The sequence below is a fragment of the Pyricularia oryzae genome, chromosome 3 (genome assembly GCF_000002495.2).
Source record: "Pyricularia oryzae 70-15 chromosome 3, whole genome shotgun sequence".
NCBI lineage: Eukaryota > Fungi > Ascomycota > Sordariomycetes > Magnaporthales > Pyriculariaceae > Pyricularia > Pyricularia oryzae.
Window position 1 is genome coordinate 6,355,341 of NC_017849.1, and position 20,268 is coordinate 6,375,608.

A 20,268-nucleotide genomic window follows, 5' to 3' on the forward strand; every position below is an offset into this window, starting at 1 on the left:
TGGAAGAACTTGGGACCCTTCCGAATTTCTGAAGTGATTAGCCCGTACGCCTACCGTTTGGACCTGCCGTCGTCTATGAGAGTACACCCTGTTTTCAATATAAACCGACTAAAACCTGCTGACGTTGAGCCCCTGCCGGGCCAACAACCTGCACCGCCACCCCATTTGGAAGTGGAAGGTGAGAGAGAATACGAAGTCGAAGAGATCCTCGACTCCTTTTGGGAAACCCGCGGCCGAGGAGGCCGCCGGCTGAAATATATCGTCCGTTGGGCTGGATATAGCGAACCCACGACTGAACCTGCCGATTACCTGGAAAACGCTGCTCAATTGGTAAAGAATTTCCACCGTCGATACCCCCATAAGCCCGGGCCCCGGCCGTGACGGAGCTCGGCCTGGAAGGGGGGAATACTGTCACAGACCTGAAGGACAGCCACTGGGCTGTCGCTTAGTCATGACCCCTGTCACGTGAAGGCGCGAGGGCCGAGCGCCTCGCGCGCGTATATCTACGCGAAATCTCTGCAGTCTCCGATATGTAGCTCCTCGAGCTACGTCTTCGTCAACAACCACCTGCTACCCTGTACCTGGAAGACTAGATAGCCAATATACTCTGTCCTGTTACCTGATCGCCCGCACCTACCTGTCCGCCCTGCCTGCCCGTGACATTATGTTCCAAATGTGATTATTTTTGTGTAAATGATTATAATTATTTTGGGGTGATTACGGCTGTGCTAATCATTTTTTTGGCAATAATCGTGGTTATTTTTGTTTTGGTAATCGGGTTAGGGTTTTTTATTTTATTACCACGTGACTTCGTGCTCCTTTTCTTTGTCCTTGGTTCGTGTTTCTTGGTTAGTTTTTGTGAGGATCAGGCCCCTAGACCTACCCTCAGAATCACGTGAGGATCAGGCCCCTAGACCTACCCTCAGAATCACGTGAGGATCAGGCCCCTAGACCTACCCTCAGAATCACGACTCGGCTCCACACCGAGCCAGGGATCGGACAAGGATCCACTACCTCCGGATTTAAGCGCGTCTCTTGAGCGCGTCGACGATTGTAATTTCTCTCTTCTCTTCAGTTTAGAATTTTCGTCGATAGCGCCTAATACACTGAGGTTCTCCAATGTATGCCTGGCCGTGACAGTTTTGGCTTGGGTTCCCGACACCTTTCTCATTCTTGCCTAATCGTGTCGGTACCAATCCTGGTCGTAACATTAAATCGGTAAAGTTAGTTAAGTCTATATAGTGGATACTGTACCGGGGATGGATTTTTACCCCTACCACTATAGCAGGTATTAGTCAGCTTCCTTTCGAAGAGCTCGTATCGGCATCTCCGGACAACAATTGCATGAGATTCATGCGCAGTACCTGTTTTTTTTCACTTCTTCGTGTTGGTTCCGAACATGATATTAAATTAAGCTATATTGGGTGGAAGATAAAATTAGAAGGGAAACTGTAGCAAACAATTAACTGAGTGAAGGTTGCAAATAGCTGTAATATTAGATGTCAGTCAGCCCGGCAATAGGTGCAGTTCAGGCTGAAAGACGATCCGGCCGCGTCCAGAAACGGAACTTTTCCGTGTGTTGATAGGCCTTTCGTAGATCGATCGATCTACAAAAGGCTGTTACGGATAAAAGTTAATATATTAATGGTTATTTTTTTTCTACGAAATTACTCAGGTTCAGATTCCTAAACGTCTTTCCTTTTGATACCTATGGTCGGGACCGGGTGAGTCACGTGTGGGTCACATGGGGCACACCGCACGTGAGTCATCAATTGAATTGATGAATTGAACGCGTTCCTCTCTATTCCAACACCGTGCCTATATTGATGGCAGATATTGTTCTGTTAGTGGTGACGACTTGACAGGCCGATCGAATCTCAAGCAATTGACTTGAGCATTCTGAGCTTGATATAATGAATGCAACGCAAGCTATCCGCCTCACTTCTCCTTCCCCTTGTTGATTTTGTATCCAAAACATCAAACGACTACCCTTGGACCAAAGAGGCAACCGAGCACGTGTGCACTTGCCAGTTGGGCGCATAAACAGTCTCGCCAACAAATACTAAAGTATCTCGAAATAAGGTCTAGCCGACAAGACAATCTTTTCTTGGCTCGCTTGTTCAGCGGGCCTTGTCAATTGTCCGGTTCGAACTGCCTGTACCGGATAGCATTTGACAGCAAGCGCTCGCGTTCAAACCCCTATTGTTGATCAGATGAAACCAAAATTCCCCACTCACGATTGCCAGGAAACTACGAGGCAACCGCTGGCGACACAACCCCACCTAAACCACAGAATCTCGCGCTATCCGTAACCAGTATTGCGATGAAAACGACCGCACCCGCGGATAAGACGGCATATTTCGTCTATACCTTCACCCACACCTTTAAATTTACAGGCGTAGAAAACAATGCGGGTACGAAGCAACAAGTCATATTACGGCTGTCAAAGGAGACCTTGGTGGGGTTGTCTCGAGTATAACGAATGCCTACGACTCGTTTTAAGTAGCGTTGTGGAAGAGGTGGTGATAAAAGGTTGCTGAGCACCAAAGAAAAGCTTAAAAGACGGATCGCCGCTGATTTTTGCAAAATAACTTCAAGATATGGCCAGGCGCCTTCGTTTCTACACATATCCTGGTGATATTCCTTTGGTGCAGGTCAACATTACTTCCAATATCCAACTCAAAGAACCAGGTCCAGCGTCACCGACACGACAATGGGCTACTACACCGACCACCTCAAGCCCCAAGCGGCATCAACCCGCCTCATCCGCGCCTTGACAAACTTTCTCTCTCTTCAAATTATTGCTCTGAATCTCGCCTTTCCCATCCTCGCCGCTCCCGCTCCCAAAAAGGCCACGTCGGACACTACGCAAACCACCACCCCCTTCATCGAGCCAGCCACCTCCGTACCCATGCAGCGCTTCTTCGGCGCCAGGACGAGCTTCGCGCTCGGTCTGGCCTTGCCCACGGCGCAAAACTCGACCTCCTTCCTGGGGCAAATGTCCTTCCCGCTCGCCAACGGCGTCGGCTGGGGCGCCATGGGCTTCACCGGCAGCATGGAGGGCAACTTCATCCTGGCCGTGTGGCCCGACGGAGCGGGCGGCGTCACGGCCAGCTTCCGCCAGGCCACCAACGAGGACGACCCTCCCGAGGTGACGGGCAAGTTCAAGGTCCGGCCCATCGCCAAGGGGGTGGTGGTCAACGACACGGCGCTGACCTACACCTTTCTCTGCGAGGACTGCCTCGACGCCGCGCTTGGGCTGGGCGTCGAGCAGACCGCCGCCGACGCCGTCATGGGCTGGGCGCTCTCGCACAAGGCGGTCCAGAACCCCGCCGACCCCGGTGCCTTTCTCGGGTTCCACGAGCGCGGGTTTGGGCCCTTTACCGCCAGGCTTGCGCAGGCAAAGGCCCCCGACGATGTCTTTAACGCCGTGGCTGCCTCCGCCGGCGCGCCCGTCCAGTCGAGTCGCAAGGCCAGGGCGCCTACACCTGGAGCGTTCCAGAACGGCAGTGGAGATGAAAGTGACGGGAAGAGCGGGAACGAGAAGGACAAGAACAAGGGCAAGGACGACAATGACTCTGACAGCGATTGATGGTTGATGGTTGATTGTTGTTGAGGTTGGAACAGCCAAGTAATGGTCGGTGATTACTTGGCTGGTGATGACGCCGGCAAAGTTCATTTGTGGACGGAGCCGGTGTTTGAGAGATCTGCCAATTCGTCTAGATGGCGTTTGTATGGTACTATCGAGTGATCAAGTTATTCATCATTCCGTAAATATGAATCACTTGCTGGAGTCGAACGGGACTATCGAACTTGACGCAAAGAGTCCAGTTCGGCGTTTGCATCAAGTTCAGTAAACCACAATAGATGATGTCCTGTCACACCACATCCTTTGGGTCGTCAGACCTGAGGAGCATGATTGAATTTATATCCGGCTGAATTGAATTTCTTCGATCGTATTGCAGGCGTGCATTTCATCTTCCAAAATCTTTGTATGGGATTTGCGATAAAATCCAAGCATTTTGACTTCCAAACGTCTTATACGAGATTTGGTATCGTATGGCAAGTTATTATTTTCGTGTACAACAAACATACCATGATACGCCAACCTTCAAAGGTTGGGAATCGTCTTATATAATTATTGCATTATTGAATGGGCCGCCAAAGGCCAAAGTGACCGCTCAACAGTCAGCCAAATTATATCGCGGTGCTCTCCTCCGCCACCGATTTACAGCAATTATTTAAGACGAGTACAATACAGTGGTTGTATTAATCTACCTAACTATCACCAAGGATCCAATGAAAAACACAAATGTGCTTCGTGGTGTACATACTTACAATACCATCTGGGCCTCTGAGTCCAATCATCTGATCGGAATCGTGGTCAAACACCAAATTGCCTGCCCGAATGCAAGGAAGTCGCCGTGCAGTCTCGTCTACCATCACAAAGATCTCAGTGCTGATGTTCCGAGGCCACGGCAGCCACAAGCTATCTGACAGCTCCAGGGCCCCTTGGTTGTACGGCCGAGATCACCATCCTGGTTCAAATACTGAGCCAGATAACTGACCAATGGAGACGCAAGAGCTTCCAAGTTCCGGCGCTCTTCCGTCAAATCCACGTTCCAGCCTATCTGGAGGACACGAGGCAGGCCGATCCATGAAATGGCGGCCAGGCATGGCTTCATTATGACAATGGCACGACGAATCACCTCGGTCAAAAAAGCGACCGTCGCTTCGTCAGATCCAAGCAATTGATTGACGAGAACCATAATTGCCGTGACCAGAGTCTCCGAGGAAACGTCTCCCAACGAAACGCGCGTGCTAAGGTGCAAGGATGACTCTCAAGACTCAAGGTCATGCAAGCAAAGGAATAACCTGAAAGTTGTCTGGATATATGATTGACACACCGCATCTGTGATGATAATGTCATGCTTGAAGTTTTATTCGTTTAGGTTCACCGCTGACAGAGTGGTTGTCTCAAGTACACAATGCAAACTTTCCAATTATTGGGACCAAGTGCCGAGGCGACTCTGACATGAGATTTGCGATTGTTTAAAAATTTGGGCGGTCTTTCATTAGAGCTTATCCCACGATTTGCATTCAGCCTGTGCTGTACACCAGGAGGTGGTTGCCAGAGCCACAGTACTGATCAGCGGTTCCAAGGCAGGTCATGGTCACACAATTTTTCGTAAAAGCCAACAAATTCCCACCCGCCAATATATTCCCGTACCAGCATTCTCGGCCATATTCCGAGCCGGCATACCTGGCACCTGCTGCGCTCGCCGCGGCGATGCATTTCTCGACCGTCACGTCGGCCGCGTCCAGCAAGCAAGGCAAAGAGCGCGCCCCGCCCGCCGGCTCCGCATAGCAGCCGCGCACCTGGTAGGCACCGACGCTGGGCGACGATCTGTGGAGCTCCGGGCCCGGCGTGGCCCTTGCACCTTTTACAGCAGCAGGCGGTTGCCGGACCCGCACTGCTGAGGCCGATTTCCTGGGCAGGTCATGCCGAGCCCTGGCCAAGATATGCAGGATAACGTCCTAGGTTAGGCAAGGCGCGGGCGGCGTTGAAGACTGTCGTATGAGATTCAATGACTCTTACGCATCAGCACACAATACTTGGATCCCCCCACCCAGCCATCACAATCAGAGGCTACGGAAGGATTCATATCAATGAACTCGGCCATGCTAATGCCATACTGCTCAGAAAAGCCTTTGCACCCTGTCCAAAGATATGACTCAACCCATAAGTAACAGAGATCACTGTTGACATCTCGGCGGAAATTCATGTGCAGGGAGCTTTCAGGCAATGACACCGAGCCCAGACCATCGCGACGTAGAGTAGGACCGCCTTGCACATGGCCAAAGAAGCCAAGAGCCACAATGCGGTTCTGGAGTACTGCCAACACCGAAGGCATTGTGTTACCGCGCGCAGCCACAACTCGGTGCAGTTGGGTTAATTTTGGGCGAAGAGCAGCAGCGGGAGACGAACGGGCGTCATCGAAAGATGGGCATGGTTAGGTATTGGGAAAATCGACAACTTGCTTCCAGAGAATATGCTGGCAGGTGTTTAGGAGGAAGAAGGGTTGCTAGCCGATGAGCTGCGGCAAGATTTGACGCTGCAGGCTGCAGTACGGCGCCAAGAGTCCCGAATACGGACCCCGGCCGTTGTTGGTGCATCAAGAATGCAAAATGCATTAATTGCCTTTGGATGTGGAGTCTGTTCCCAAAAGTGGGGAGTAGTGGTTGGTCGTTCAAAAAAAACTCTTGTGCTGACCGCTGGCCAAGAACACATGTCATGGGCAACTCTCGTAAGTTGATGTAACCTAGTCCCCGAGGTGGATACAGGTTCCTGGATAGTCCAGCCCTGCATATATTAGCTTCTTCGCCTCAGCCTTACTAGCCAGCAAGGCCTAATTCCCTCAGACTTTCCCAGAACAGCAACATAACTCGGAAACTCTGCCAACATATCCCTAGTGCAGACTACCTATTTGATATAACTCACACTTTCAAAAATTGCGAATCCATCCGTGCCGTTCTAACCCTGTCCGCAAACTGTCCACACACCCTTAGTTTTTGGCGGGTCGACGCCGCAGCCATTCTGTGGCCCCTCTAAATACGCAAAACACCCAAAGTGAACATGCTTCAATTGCGGTGAGTCCAATGAATGTGGGGGGTGGAGTGGCTGTGCGCATACTGAACAGCGCTGATATATATGTCTATGGAGCAGGCCTTTACTCGTGGTTCCAGAAGTACACACAAGCTTGCATCGGAACTGGTAACTGCCAGGACCGGATCTTTGAGATTTCTGATAGCAGTTCAATCTGGGTTTTCAACCTCATTACCAAGGCCTCCTTGGAGATGATCAGCCCCAGCGGTGGCTTGTCCGTCATGGGTAAAGAAAGCTGAACTTTTGCAATATTGTCATGGCTTGGATGGGTAGTGCCGGTGCCGGTGGAGGGTAAGTTGCTGGGTTTATTGCCCTTCTGTGATCGCGAAGAATTAGGATAACACGTGCTGACTTTGGGGACTATAGCTCGGCATCGGAGGTGCAAAAGATTCAGAGGTGCCTTTACGGTCCCGTTTATGCTGACATCAGCTTGGGTGAATCCCAGTAATTTATTTAGTTTTTATTCGACTACATTGGCCTACAAACTTGCTTTGACTAGTGAAATAAATCGTTGACGATCCCAAACGTATAGTGTGCTACCTCCCTGTTCTTGAAGCCATGCGAAAGATTTCCCCAGGTTGCATATCCAGTTGCTCGTGCAGGAGCTAACCCGGTTGACCGGGGAGGAAGTGGTGCACGTGCTCGAGAAAATGAACCGCTCACTCCTCTCAAAGTCTCTGGCGGGTCTCGGGCCTTTGATACTAGACTAGTTGGCAGGAGGGAGCGGGCTAGCCATATAGCCAGAGCTCAGAATCGTCTATTTCGATGATGCGTCCCTAGCCTCCAACAAATATCGCAGACATTCTGGATCTCGTTCATCGTTTTACTGACGACCCTATGCCAGCGTTGCTTCTTCTCTAGTTGCTGTTGTACCTCCACCTATTGGCCTTCCTCACGTTGCTCGCTATTCTTGCTTGTTATTGCTCGTTCTAGTGCTGCGGAAACATCTCTTGGTGCGGGTTGGCACCTCCACGGCGTTTGACAAAGGGGATATATGCCGCGGATCCTACAGGAACCGCTGTTGCAACTCCTGGACTACCTCAGTCAGCCTTGTGGGACTTGCAACAGGCGGATCGAGCAGTTTGCTGGCCGTTGTTTGTTGTCGATATTGGAAGATAGGGTGGTAACTTTCTGTGAAGTCTGAACGGGCTATAGTTGTTAACTTTACGTGAAAGGGGCAAAACAGACAGCACGATTGTGGCAAGCAATGTAGGGCTAGCCCAGGACATGAGAAAGGCGGGTGCATTTCATATTGTTTGTTGCAATCGTTCAGTCGGGGGGAATGGCGCAGTGGTTAAGCGCAATGGCTGTTACTTGAGTAACGTAGGTTCGAATCCTGCTCCCTCCACCTCCTCCCCGCTTACCGTGGCAAGGATAACCCGGCTGGCTATCGACAACAACCACCCGCCTGTGCCGTCGAGCCCACACTTGTTGGGAACTTCGTCTCCATGGCTACAAACGACCGACAGCTCCGCTGTTTGGACACAGGCCCCTCTCGATGAAGAGCCGTCAACTGCCGTCAGACGAACCCTCCGTGCGCCTGAAGGCACGGGGTCGCGTCAGTGAACAAACCTGTAAGCAGGACCGGGCACGAACCCGGTCAGGCTCGATTCGCTTCTATGCCCTTGTTTTCCGCTGTGTAAATAGAGAAAATAGAAAGCGCGCCGAGATACCCCTCGGGAGGTTGCTAACGGCCGGCTAATGAGCCGGGCCGAGCCCGGCGTTAAATAATACTACTACTACTACTACTACTAATCGTTCAGTCCCATTCAACGATGGCGGTGTGCGTTCGGGAACTTGAAAGTCAAAATCACAGTGCAAATTTTGGGACGATGCTTCTTGTATCGTAAGGCTGTTCACCTGCTAACCGTGTCCATATAGTTGAATACCTCTTTGCACAGACGCAATACAGCCTCATCCAGCCTAGATGGAGGGATAGCGTAGTACGAAAACCCTCCCCTGCCTCATCACCCTCCTCTAGGTACAGCTTGGTATGGGCTTCAATGTCAACCAAATTAATCTGCTCAGCCTCTACCCCACCATCCAGTCCCAACCTTCCTCCAACCCTGAACCCCATTTGTTGTTTCTTTCGTTGGCGGCTTTCCAGTCTGACTCGGACACTTGCCAGATCAAGGTCTTTGATCGGCATTGCTAGAAACCCCCCCCCCCCCCCCCCCCCCTCGCCGTCTTGGTAAACGGATCCACACCGGTGAGCAGGTCAATTGGACCGCTCTCGGCGGGTTCAATCATGGCCCCCACAGACGACAGGGCTGAGGCTGACATTATGGAAATTTGTGGGCTCGTTCTCAAAGGCTGGGCCAAGTTGGCAAATTCCAAGAGGGTTATGAGTTGGATTGAAGTTGGTAAGCCAGACATCCCCTACTGCTTCACGAGCGTGGCCTCGCGTGATTCAGCTCAGCCTGAGTGCTGCTGTGCCGCGTCCGTGTGTCTTTAGGTGAATCGAGTGTCGGGCCAGGAAGGGAGGCTGCGATACAATTTGTGAAGATACATATGATATCTTTTTTTGGGCAGTCGATGTATTCCCACTCTTTGAAACCTGAAGCTTCCCGGGTTGGTGACTTTGCCACTTCTCCATTAGTCCTCTTGCCGTAGCCATCGTTTTTGTAATACAGTGTGTAGTCCTCCTCTTGTATGCCCTTGTCTCTTTCCATCGCAACTTGGGCACCAGGGCTCAGACTCGGATCTCGTTTGCGTGAAAAGGTGATGGCGAAGTGAGTTGACACTCTGGGATTGTTCGATAGTGTTCATGCCTGTATATAAAATGATGTCAAGTTAGCATAATCCATGAATGGGGTCCTCTTGGGATCAAATCTTAATTTCACCTTTGCGGTGGCATAAACGTGTAGTCTTAACGGAGGGTGCATGAGTCCAGTTGGTACAGAACAAGATGATGCTGCCCAGACAGGGCATACGCACATGACGGCGAGCGTCTGCCTGAGACCAACAATTCCTATCTTGAGTGCAACCTACGGCAACAAACGCAACTAGTCGCGGTTCATTGACAGCAAAGTCATTACGTTTTCAGCCGGCAAGGAATCAGAACAAGGAAATCGAAATTCCAGCGAGCATCAATTGCCACATATTAACTCGACTCAATTTGTTGCCAGAACTTTGGCAAAACCTCTTTTGCTTATGAAATCCCTCTTTATCTATCTCCTGATTTGGGGCAATCGGTCCAGCGTCAGCGCGGCCGGCCCCGGGGAAGCGGCGGAGGCCGGAGCGACAGGGGAGGGCATTCTGAGCGGAGAGGAACTAGCACAACAAGAGCTTCCGGAGGGGTTCGGAAGAGGAGGTTTCGGATGGAGCGGATCTGGGAGGGCTGCATGCCGCAGTGTAGATCATCTTCGCGACGCCGCGGCTGGAGACGAGACCTTTGACAATCAAGACAACGACAGCCAAGGGGAGTTGCCTACAAACGGCGGTGCGTTTTAGCCAGGAGATGCGGTAAAAAGGCCTTGCGTACCAGGTATGGTGGAAGATTCAGCTTCCATAAGTTCCATCTACAAGGCTCTCCTCTTTTCCGTTGGCGGTCGTAAAGACTGTGCTCCTTTGGGAAAAGACTCCCTCGAGGCTCTGTCAGTAGCTGAAGAACAGAGAGCGCATGAGAATTAGGGCTGAAAGGGGTGCCCTGATTCGGGGGAGAACTGGAGGGAATGTGGCGCGGACTGCCGCCTGGAGGCTCGGTGCGGCCGCCCTAGAAGGAGAGGTTGGGCACTAGAAAGGAATAATCGTTAGTATGAGCTGCAGTCCATCAGGTCAGGTAGGTAAACACCTCCACGGCCGATGCCTGCCGGCGGCGTTGCGCGCGCCGAAAACATCTTCCTTCAGCGCAACAAAGGACGTCAAGTCCCCGCAAAGTCTAGTCTCCTCTTGCTGTGGTGCAGCCATTGCTCTTGGTAATGATTACATTGTGGGTTGGGAGATTTTCGTGAGTTGTCTGACACTTCTTTCTGAGATTGTTGGTGGTGCGGTGACGAGAGAATTGCAAGGCTGGGAAGGAAATTGTGGCAAGCTCATCAGAGTTTAGCAAAACTTCACTCAGCTGACAAATCCAATATCATTCACTTCTAGCTCACCCTCTCGTCACTTCTGATATCCTACACAAAGCTGATCAAATTTGAAGACCCACAAGGCAGCACTTATTGTTTGTATTTTGTAAACAGCAGACTTTGGAAACACCCATCTGAACCACACCACAAAGGAACGAACAAACGTACAACCATTCAATCAATCTTGGGCTAACAACCTATCACAACTCGCAAACCATCAAAAGATGGCTGCCAACAACAACAACAACATGGCCGGCAACGGCCAGTTTCACGAGCAGCCCGCCCAGGGAGGTCACGGAGGCGGTCATCGCGGTGGTGGTGTCAACCACGGCCATCACGGTGCGCCCCCTCCTGACCAGGCCGGTGAAGCTGGCCCCGCCGCGATGCAGCGTCTACTGCGACAGTTCCAAGCCGATTTCGAGCAGCGAATGACGGACGAAAGACGGGAAACCGAGCGGCGGATGCAGGATTTGCAGCGGGATTTTGAAGAGAGAATCCGGGGGCTGACCAACAATCCCAACAGCAGCAGCGACAACATGACCGGCAACGGCCAATTCGACGAGCACGCCACCCCGGCTCCTGTCGCTGAAGGACAGGCCACTACGCCTGTGCGAGATCAAGTCGAGCAGCTGCTGAAGAGGCGCCTGCAAGACGCATATCATCACAGGCAGCTTCTGTCTCGTGCCCAGGAGGATTTGCGGCGGATCGCTGCTCTTCTCGGCAGGTTGGGCAGCACAAGAGTACGGCAGGATACGGGGTTTGGGCTACGGGGTTGTCACAGTTTCAAAAGGAATGGCTTTTGGTAGGCTCATGCAAGATCACAAAATTAATACATCAAGCTCCCAAACGCGAATTCAACCTCAGACTCTGTCCCTAGTAGTTCACTCACGGCATGACCTCAGGCAAAAACCTCGATAACATACCTCCCCTTGTCCACGCAACCCTCCCACCAGGCATCGCGCTCGACATGGACACCGATTCTACCCTCCCGCCTGTCCGCCTCGAACAGAGCCGGCCCCAGCGCCGCCTCCACCCCGTCAGCAAGCTTCTTGGTGCCGCAAACGAGCACGACGGCGCCCCTGCCCCAGAGCCCGACCAGCTCGTCCCGCCGCGGCCCGACCAGGGCGTCGGCGACATACCTGCCCGCACCGGCGGCGGGGCGCGAGTACGCCCTCTCGACCGTCACGACGTCCGCCAGGGAGCCCTCCAGCTCGTCGCGGTACAGATCGTCGTGGGCGCCCCTGCAGCCAAAGAAGAGCATCGCCGGGCCGAGGGTCGCGCCTTGTTTGAGCAGCTCGGCGCGCTGCTGGAGGAAGCCGCGGAAGGGTGCGATGCCGGCGCCGGCGGCGATCATGATGACTGGCGTGAGGGGGTCGGAGGGGAGGCGGAAGGTGCTGGTGTCTTGGCCCGAGCGGACGGATATGTGGATGGAGTCGTTGGCTGCGAGAGAGGAGAGGAAGTTGGAGCCGACGCCGCGGGTGGGGGAGGCTGACTGGTCGACAACGGAAAAGGTGAGGGAGGCGAGCTGCTGGTCCTGCGTCTTGTCGATCGCTGCCATGTAGGCCGGGCACGAGGAGAAGGAGTACGTCCGTGGCTGCATGCGTGGCAAGAGGGTGAGGAGCTCTGCCAGAGGTAGAGGTATGGCGGTCGTGGGGAAGCGGTCTAGGATGTCGAGGAGGCTCTGCGGGTTCTCGTCCAGCGCTGACTTGATCGCTGTCAGCGCAACTTTGGTCATGTCGTCGGCTGCTAGTTCCGCCAACCTCTCCAAAACCTCCGGCCTCGTGATGGCGCGACGCAGGTCTCTACCGGCAACAAGCTGCGAGGCGTGAATGGGCACGTCGACTGGGAGGTCAAGCCCCGAGCCACCCTCGCTGACAACCACGACATCATCGCCTGTAAGACCAAAGCGTGACAGGGCGCGGTCGACGGTGGCGCTGTCATTCCGCGGCATGACCTGCACGTGCCAGCCCGGTTCGTACCTTGTCCCAGCTGGAAGGACAAACTCGACGTGTCCCTTTTCCACGCGGCCCGTGGATGGGTGGACAGCGAGCGTCTTGGCATTTGTGATGGTTGCCGTGGAGAAGCCGGCGGGCGGGGCGGGGGCTGTTGGCTGTTTCTCAGGGGATTTGGTGACTGTGATGCTGACAGCTCGTGATGTTGATTCTGCCCCTTGACCGTCTTGCACCGCGCCCAGCAGCCCAGTGGTCCACCGATCGAGCACCTCAAACGCATCATCCTTGGCATTGTTGATCTTTGCCATGGGCATCAGCCGCGACGCACCAGCCACCTCGAGCCGGGCATCGAGCAGCAGAGGAATCATGTAAAAGGTCTTTGCCCAATCGCTGTGGCCGCACCCCAGCACCGCATACCGAGGTCCGCCGTGTTCTCGGCCTAGATCGCCTGGTTGGAGCTGCTCGATCCACTCCATAAACTTGGCCGCGTTCCCGGCTGGCTTTCCGTGGTATGTGCCGCAGATGAAGACGGAGAGTGCGGGCAGCTTCCCCACCGCCGAGTTCATCGTCCCGACTGTTGTTTTGAGCCCGCGGCCGTCGAGGTGGGAGGCCAGACGGTTGGCGAGAGCCTCGCACGTGCCGGTATCCGAGCCGTAGAGGATGGATATCTCTTGTTCTCGACCCAGGGGCACGTCTTGACTTAATTGCATCTCCCTCCCCTCTGCCCGTTTCTGCCTCAGCTCGCCGTGCAGGTCCGTGGCCGTCCTCCCGTGTCGGAGCTTGGCCCTGATGTTGAAGCCCTCTGGCTTGATGGTCAAGAGGTGCTTGATCTTGAGCTTGTAATCGGGATCGTCCATGCTCAGGTCGAAATTCTGCAGCAGCATGGCCATGGCCAGCTTGGACTCCTGCCACGTAAAGGGCATGCCGAGACAGATACGCTGCCCGTTGCCAAACGGCTTCCACGCGTCCGCCGGCAACGCCTCGAACTTTTCCTGGAGCATGCGCTCCGGTTTCCACTCGTCGGCGTCGGGCCCGTAGACTGCCCTGTCGCGGTGGATGGGATCCAGGAGCAGACAGACGGCCTCGCCCGGCTCGACGAGGTATTTGCCGCCCAGCATCTCGGGCTTGTAGGGGGTCACGTAAAAGGCAACCGCCGTCGGCATCAGCCGCAGCGCCTCGCGGAACACGCCGTCCAGGTACGGCAGCTGTCCGAGGTGGGTGGCGGTGACTGGGCCGGTGCCGACCACGTCGTCGACCTCCTTTTGCGCCTTGGCCAGCGTCTCTGGGTGCTTGAGAAGGTAGTAGGTGGCAAAGCACAGCATGCCAGAGGTTGTTTCGTGGCCTGCCACCAGGAAGGTGATGAGGTTGCGGACAATCTCCTCGTCGTCCAGCTTCTCTCCGGTCTCGGGGTCGCTGTTCTGCAGCATGGCGTTTAAAAAGTCACGCCGCTTGACGGGGTTGGCCCTCCTGGCTTCCACCATGCCCCTGCACAGGTCCGTCATGAGCTGGATGTCCTTTTTGAACTTGCGCATGGCCCGGGGACGGAACACACCGGCCCAGTCCGGCAGCATGGCTTGGATGTCGGCCTCGCTCAGGATGGCCACCATGTGCTTGACAAAGGGGTGGTGCTGACCGTCGCGGTAAAAGCTGTTGAAGCGATAGTCCATCATGCAGAGGGCGATGGTGTCCAGCGTCAGACGCGTATAGTCGCCAGCCACGTCGATGGCGTGGTCTGGACCGTGACGCGCCCATTTCAGACACAGCTGCTCGGCGACGTCGCTCATCTCGTCAAACATGCTGCGGACGCTGAGCGGGCCAAAGATGGGCTTGAGGATGCGGTGGGAGATGCCCCACTGGCGGCTGCCGTGGTGCGCCGTGAAGAGGGCGTCCTGCACGACCTGGCGCAGGGTCGAGACGCCGCTGGTCACGAGCTTGTGCCAGCGCGTCTCGTCGCACACCTCGTGGGCAAGCTCCCGCGTGCAAACACTGATCTCGCGCTTTCCGGCAAACACCATCTGGAAGATGGGGCCGTACTGTTTTTGGATTGCCAGCATGGATTCAAAGGGCGCCTTGAGGTCAAGGTGGGGGATGCTGCCGATCAGGGGATAGGCAGTTGGGCCGGGGATCTTTTCTCCTTTGGAGTAGGGGCAGCCCGGCCCCGAAGGCCCAAGGACGGGGCATTTGCTTTGTTGTTCTGTCTGGGACGCTTTTGCTGTTGTTTCTGTTGCTGTCATTGATGACATTATGGGCTGTTGTGGATAGGAAGGAGTATTAAGAGTCAAAATCAATTATCAAATGCGTGGAGTCGAGGTATTACGCAGTCGGTCGGGAGCCGGTTTGCGAATGACAAGAATGTGAGGTATGTATAGACGGCCACCCTTACTCAGACGCATGTGAATTACAATAACCTAATGAACGAGTTCAATCCTTGACGATCGCATGGTACAATACTTGCCGCAATAGGAAAGTCTCCCATGCAGTGGCAATGCACAGCCTCGGGCGTGAGGTATTTATTCAATGCTACATGTCCATCGCCAAATGAGTGGTAACCGCGTCGCAGGGGGTGAACCTCGTCAACTCCACGACGTCGCGACTAAATCCCTCAGACATCCTCCCCCGGCCAAAAGCCTGCCTAGCCAGAATTGCAACTTGATCCGACGCACTAAACCTTGAGAATCCGGATTCCACAATCACAAGCCAAAGATAAAAAAGAAGGGCACAGCCACATGAACGGCAGCGAAATTTCATGACAAATCGAGTCAGAAAAAAAAAACAAAAAAAAAAAAAAAAAAAAAAGGCCCCAGAAACCAGACAATGCCCGCTCTAACCCCTGACGACCATCGGGTCACGCACCACTCGGTCCCCATCGACAACCACGTCTACCACTACATCCAATCGGTTCCGACAGAGCCACGAGGCACCATCCTGCTGCTCCATGGCTGGCCCGACACCGCCCTGACGTGGCGGCACCAGATTCCCTTTTTGACGTCGCCACCGCTCAGCCTGCACGTGGTGGCCCCCGACATGCTGGGCTACGGCCAGACCTCTGCACCCGCGGACCCCGCAGAGTACAGCCTGAAGAAGATGGCGCTGCACATGCAGGCCCTGGTGGAGCATGTGGTCGAGCAGGGCCGATCGCCAGGCGCGCCGCTGTTCCTGGCCGGCCACGACTGGGGCGCCGCGCTGGCCTGGCGCATGGCTGCGCTGTGGACGCCCGAGCTCTTTGCCGCGGTCGCCTGCCTCAACGTGCCGTACCTGCCCCCCGACGCGGGCGAGTTTGTCGACATGCAGGCCTACGTCGACGAGATCCCGTCGCTGCGCTACCAGGTGCAGCTGAGCGGCGACGAGGCCGTGGCCATCATCGACGACGCCTCGGACCACCACGCCAACCTGCGCGGGTTCCTGAATGGCATCTACGACGGCCGCGGGCCCAACGGCGAGGAGTCGTTTACCGTGCACGAAGGGGTGCGGCAGCCGGAGATTTTACGGCTTGTGGGGCCGGCCAAGCTCATGGGGGAGGAGTGGGTGGATTACTACGTTGCGCAGTTCGCGGCCAGGTCCTTTCGCGGGCCGACGAATTGGTACAGGACTCGAAGGGTCAACTACGAGGATGAAAAGGGCATGCACGACGCCGTGGTTACCACCCCTGCCATGGTGGTCATGGGGGACAAGGACGAAGCATTGCCGCCGGTGCTGGCGGACGGCATGGAGAAATGGGTTAAGTGTTTGAGAAGGGAGATTGTAGATGCTGGGCACTGGGCCCACTGGGAGGAGGCGGACAGGGTGAATGGGTTGCTGGGGGGGTTTTTTGGGGGCATTTTGGATCCCTGAATAGGGTTGTATTTTGCATTTAGGTTGTCGATCAAACTCCACCTTTGTGTGTACGCTTCATTTCTGTTGCTAACTTGCTTGGCCAGATTCTGCTAATTGGCTAGCTCCATCTGACTAGCAACAGTAGCCGGTCTGGACCGTCAAATCACATGTCTCGGCTTGCTCAAAAATTCTGGGAAATCGCCCCAAGGTCACAGTAGCATTGCGACATCAACTATGCAATAGTCGTGAAATTCATCATACTCAAATATATTACCAGAATCATGGCTGTCACCCTCATGCACGTGGCGCGCGTTCCACCCGCACAACCAGGTCAGGAGTTGGTCAAGCCAGATAAGCAATTTCAAATAAAGTATTTGCTAGCTTGTTTTCTTGTTTGGACTCAGGAAATCTTGCCGCCGCGGGTTCGCAGGAAAAGCTTGCCCCGGGCCGACCCTGTCATGTTGCTCCGATGGAAAATCCCTCAGCGCACGACAAATGTCGTTTCGTCAAGACCGACGCTAGCCTTTTGGGGCTGCCGGCAGAAAATATGCTTTTTTCGACATAAGTCGTGCTCGAGTTTTATTCGGCACTGAAGTCAGATCACACTTGCCATTTTGACAACCAGCGAGCCAGCCCAGCCACTCGTGCATTACCGGCTGCTCGAAATCACCAGAGAGACGTTTTTTTCTTAGTCGGTGGGCTGCGTAATCGCTATACTCAATCCCTGATGGTTTTGCAGGCTGACAAAATGAAGGAACGTCGTAATCGTAAAGGATGCGTGGCTGCTTTTGCAGGTCTAGTTCTAGAACTTGGACATTATACTGGGCCTTGGGTGGATAAATCACGGTTGCCCCGATGCCAAGAAGTCTTCTCCTCAGCCTCTTCTCCTCAGCAGACACTAGACAGTCCCTCTTGTATAAATTAGTCCTTTTTCTTCCCTCATCTCATCTTTTGCCTTCAAATCTACCGTTTTAGCGCCCGGCATGCCAAGCTATCAGAAAATACCAAAGTCATCTGATGACGACTTTTTCAATGCAAAAGACCCAAAAGCCCCAAAAGACGAGCATGTCACCTTGGACGCTCGCAGGAAACAGACTGAAATGCCCACGGTTGGCCAGATGGACAAGCTTGGCGAGCTAGTCTATCTGGGGCTGACTCGCCTCCAAGTCGTCCTGCTCTCAAGCCCTCTAGCAAGAAGCTTCAGGACCGAGCAGTCATGTTCATCGTGGTCAGGCCACAAATTCGGCCCCGTGTCAGTCCAGGGGCTATTCAACACCCACTACATCGAGCCCATGTTCCTCTGGTGGGGCATGAACACCCGCATCCTGCTCGGTCCGTCCGTCGGCCGCGTGCCCGTGCGGGACTCGTTCGGCAAGGACATGACGAGCTGCATCAACGGCGCCTCTCACAACTATGCCGGCTCGTATCTGTTGACCAAGGGCGCGGAAGCCGTCCACCGCCTGTGCCTGGACAAGATCCCCGTCACGGTCGACTCGGGTCCTCTGTACGATGCGGCTCGTCGGGAGCTCGCCGCGTTCTGGTCGGCCGACTTTTGCGTCCCCACCACCACGGGCTACGGGTCAAACTATCTGGCCATGCCGCGGGTGCTGGCCATGCTCCGTCAGCGCGGGGACACGGTCGCCGTGTTTTGCGATGAGCACTGCCACAACTCCATCTTCACCGGCGTCTTCCTCGCCATGGGCCAGCTGGACGGAGTGAGCATGCGCCGCTTCGCCCACAACGACGATGCCCAGCTGGAGGGGATGCTGCGCGACAGCACAGCCGCCGTCAAGCTGGTCGTGGTCGAGGGCCTCTACAGCATGGAGGGCAGCGTACCTCCGCTGCGGGAGCTGGCCAGGCTCAAGGAGACCTACGGCTTTGTCCTCTACTGCGACGAGGCGCACTCGTTCTTGTCGCTCGGCAGGACGGGCCGCGGTTGTTTTGAACACGCCACCGACTCTGGGCGGATATCGATCCCCGACCCGGTCGACCTGCGCACCTGGACTCTGTCCAAAGCCGTCGGCGGTATCGGAGGCTGCATCGCCGGCAAGGCGGAATTCGCATCGTGCTTTGACAGCGTGCCACCCCAGCCCATCTCGGCCGCCACGCTGGTCCAAGCACTGTGGGTCATGAGACAACCCGACCTGGTCCGCCGGAACCTGGCCCGCCTCTCGGCGACTGCCGACTATTGCCGTCGCGAGCTTGCCCGCCGAGGCGTCTTTGTCTTTGGCGGTCCCAACGACGCCACTCCCATCGTTCCGGTGTGGACTGGAAGGTCCAGCACGGCGGCGCGCTTCTCCTACGAGCTGCGGCGCCGCGGCGTCTTGGCCAGCCCCATAACCACCCCCGCCGTTCCATTCTGGGAGAGCCGCGTCCGCGTCAACCTCTCTGCGGATTTCGACGCCGCAGATGCGGCCAAGCTGGTCTCCACCATCGTGGACGCCGCAAAAGAGACGGGAGTCATCTCGCGGGCTGGCACGTACGAGGCTGCAGCAGAGCAAAAAATGCGCCTGGCCCGAGAACACAAGAGCATGGCCTCCGACGAGGCGCCCGCCGCCTTTGCCTCCATCGCAGCCCTCATCCACCAGCAGGCGCAGCTCCAGCCGCAGACCAGGACCCAAGCCCTGACCAACGTCGGCCACGCCGCCCGCCAGCGCTACGGCGTCGCTTCCGGCGGCTCGCGCTGGATCTCGGGCACCTTCCCCCCGCACGTCTCCGTCGAGAGCCTGGTCGCCGCGGCCGCCGGCGCCGAGGCGGCAATGACCTTTCAGGACGTCGGCGTGCTGGTGGCCTCGACCGTCGCCGCGCTCGCGCGCCCCGTGCTCGGCGCAAAGCGGCACGTCATGCTCGTCCCCGCCCGGCCCGAGAGCGCCCGCGTCGAGGACGGCCTGCTGCTGATCCCTCCGTCTGCCATGGCCGGGGGCCGGCTGCGGGTGGTGCGGTACGCCGACGTCGGGGATCTGGCCCGCTGCGCGGTGGAGGCTGGCGGGGGCAAGAATACCTGCGTCACTCTGTACCTGGAGCTGACGGACCGCGTGTCGGTAGAGGCTGTGCGGTCGACGGTCCACGAGGCGGTTCGGCTGCTCGGCAACAGGGCCATAACCGTTCTGCTGCGCGACGCCCGGACGGCAAAGTCGTGGCCTGAGATTGTCAACCTCGCCGAGGTGATTCCGCGTGGCGGACGCATCCACGGCCTGCTGTTCGGGACGTGCGTCGCCGCCGACGTCGAGGTTGGATACCTGGCCGGGTCGGAGAGTCTAATCAGGGAGCTGCGGTACACGAGCCGCGGGTACATGTACACCACCTCGATGCCGCCTTTTGTGGTGGATATGATGGTTGCCGCGTTGGGTGGGCAAGCAGGTCGATAATATGTAAATAGACGGTATTATGTAGTAGTAGTAGTAGTAGTATTATTTAACGCCGGGCTCGGCCCGGCTCATTAGCCGGCCGTTAGCAACCTCCCGAGGGGTATCTCGGCGCGCTTTCTATTTTCTCTATTTACACAGCGGAAAACAAGGGCATAGAAGCGAATCGAGCCTGACCGGGTTCGTGCCCGGTCCTGCTTACAGGTTTGTTCACTGACGCGACCCCGTGCCTTCAGGCGCACGGAGGGTTCGTCTGACGGCAGTTGACGGCTCTTCATCGAGAGGGGCCTGTGTCCAAACAGCGGAGCTGTCGGTCGTTTGTAGCCATGGAGACGAAGTTCCCAACAAGTGTGGGCTCGACGGCACAGGCGGGTGGTTGTTGTCGATAGCCAGCCGGGTTA

At 55.5% G+C, this 20,268-nt stretch overlaps 9 protein-coding genes and 1 pseudogene across 10 annotated transcripts; 8 read left to right on the plus strand and 2 right to left on the minus strand.

Moving 5' to 3' along the window:
* The first annotated feature begins 1,833 nt into the window (after positions 1-1,833).
* On the plus strand, positions 1,834-4,091 carry MGG_07949 (uncharacterized protein). Its single transcript, XM_003713143.1, has one exon. It carries the CDS (start codon positions 2,714-2,716, stop codon positions 3,590-3,592), a length of 879 nt encoding a protein of 292 aa, XP_003713191.1. The 5' UTR covers positions 1,834-2,713; the 3' UTR covers positions 3,593-4,091.
* Positions 4,092-5,100: 1,009 nt separating this feature from the next.
* MGG_07950 (uncharacterized protein) lies at positions 5,101-5,915 on the minus strand (the record flags this gene model as incomplete). Its single annotated transcript, XM_003713144.1, has 2 exons — positions 5,101-5,538; positions 5,655-5,915. The coding sequence occupies 2 exons, from the start codon at positions 5,913-5,915 to the stop codon at positions 5,101-5,103; spliced, it is 699 nt and encodes a 232-aa protein (XP_003713192.1).
* A 380-nt stretch (positions 5,916-6,295) lies between these two features.
* MGG_16973 (uncharacterized protein) lies at positions 6,296-7,185 on the plus strand (the record flags this gene model as incomplete). The annotated part of the gene is made up of 3 exons (XM_003713145.1): positions 6,296-6,308; positions 6,728-6,881; positions 7,034-7,185. 3 exons carry the CDS (start codon positions 6,296-6,298, stop codon positions 7,113-7,115), a joined length of 249 nt encoding a protein of 82 aa, XP_003713193.1. The 3' UTR covers positions 7,116-7,185.
* A 758-nt stretch (positions 7,186-7,943) lies between these two features.
* Positions 7,944-8,015, plus strand: MGG_20168 (annotated as a pseudogene). The gene has a single exon. The product of its transcript is annotated as a tRNA-OTHER (tRNA).
* Positions 8,016-8,165: 150 nt separating this feature from the next.
* MGG_16974 (uncharacterized protein) lies at positions 8,166-8,468 on the plus strand (the record flags this gene model as incomplete). The annotated part of the gene is made up of 2 exons (XM_003713146.1): positions 8,166-8,241; positions 8,431-8,468. 2 exons carry the CDS (start codon positions 8,166-8,168, stop codon positions 8,466-8,468), a joined length of 114 nt encoding a protein of 37 aa, XP_003713194.1.
* A 1,352-nt stretch (positions 8,469-9,820) lies between these two features.
* MGG_07952 (uncharacterized protein) lies at positions 9,821-10,120 on the plus strand (the record flags this gene model as incomplete). Its single annotated transcript, XM_003713147.1, has 1 exon — positions 9,821-10,120. The coding sequence occupies one exon, from the start codon at positions 9,821-9,823 to the stop codon at positions 10,118-10,120; it is 300 nt and encodes a 99-aa protein (XP_003713195.1).
* Positions 10,121-10,961: 841 nt separating this feature from the next.
* Positions 10,962-11,543, plus strand: MGG_13923 (uncharacterized protein; the record flags this gene model as incomplete). Its single annotated transcript, XM_003713148.1, has 1 exon — positions 10,962-11,543. The coding sequence occupies one exon, from the start codon at positions 10,962-10,964 to the stop codon at positions 11,541-11,543; it is 582 nt and encodes a 193-aa protein (XP_003713196.1).
* Positions 11,544-11,635: 92 nt separating this feature from the next.
* MGG_07953 (bifunctional P-450:NADPH-P450 reductase) lies at positions 11,636-14,923 on the minus strand (the record flags this gene model as incomplete). Its single annotated transcript, XM_003713149.1, has 1 exon — positions 11,636-14,923. One exon carries the CDS (start codon positions 14,921-14,923, stop codon positions 11,636-11,638), a length of 3,288 nt encoding a protein of 1,095 aa, XP_003713197.1.
* A 580-nt stretch (positions 14,924-15,503) lies between these two features.
* Positions 15,504-16,520, plus strand: MGG_07954 (epoxide hydrolase 2; the record flags this gene model as incomplete). Its single annotated transcript, XM_003713150.1, has 1 exon — positions 15,504-16,520. One exon carries the CDS (start codon positions 15,504-15,506, stop codon positions 16,518-16,520), a length of 1,017 nt encoding a protein of 338 aa, XP_003713198.1.
* Positions 16,521-17,620: 1,100 nt separating this feature from the next.
* MGG_13924 (serine palmitoyltransferase 2) lies at positions 17,621-19,870 on the plus strand (the record flags this gene model as incomplete). Its single annotated transcript, XM_003713151.1, has 1 exon — positions 17,621-19,870. One exon carries the CDS (start codon positions 17,621-17,623, stop codon positions 19,868-19,870), a length of 2,250 nt encoding a protein of 749 aa, XP_003713199.1.
* Positions 19,871-20,268: the final 398 nt, after the last annotated feature.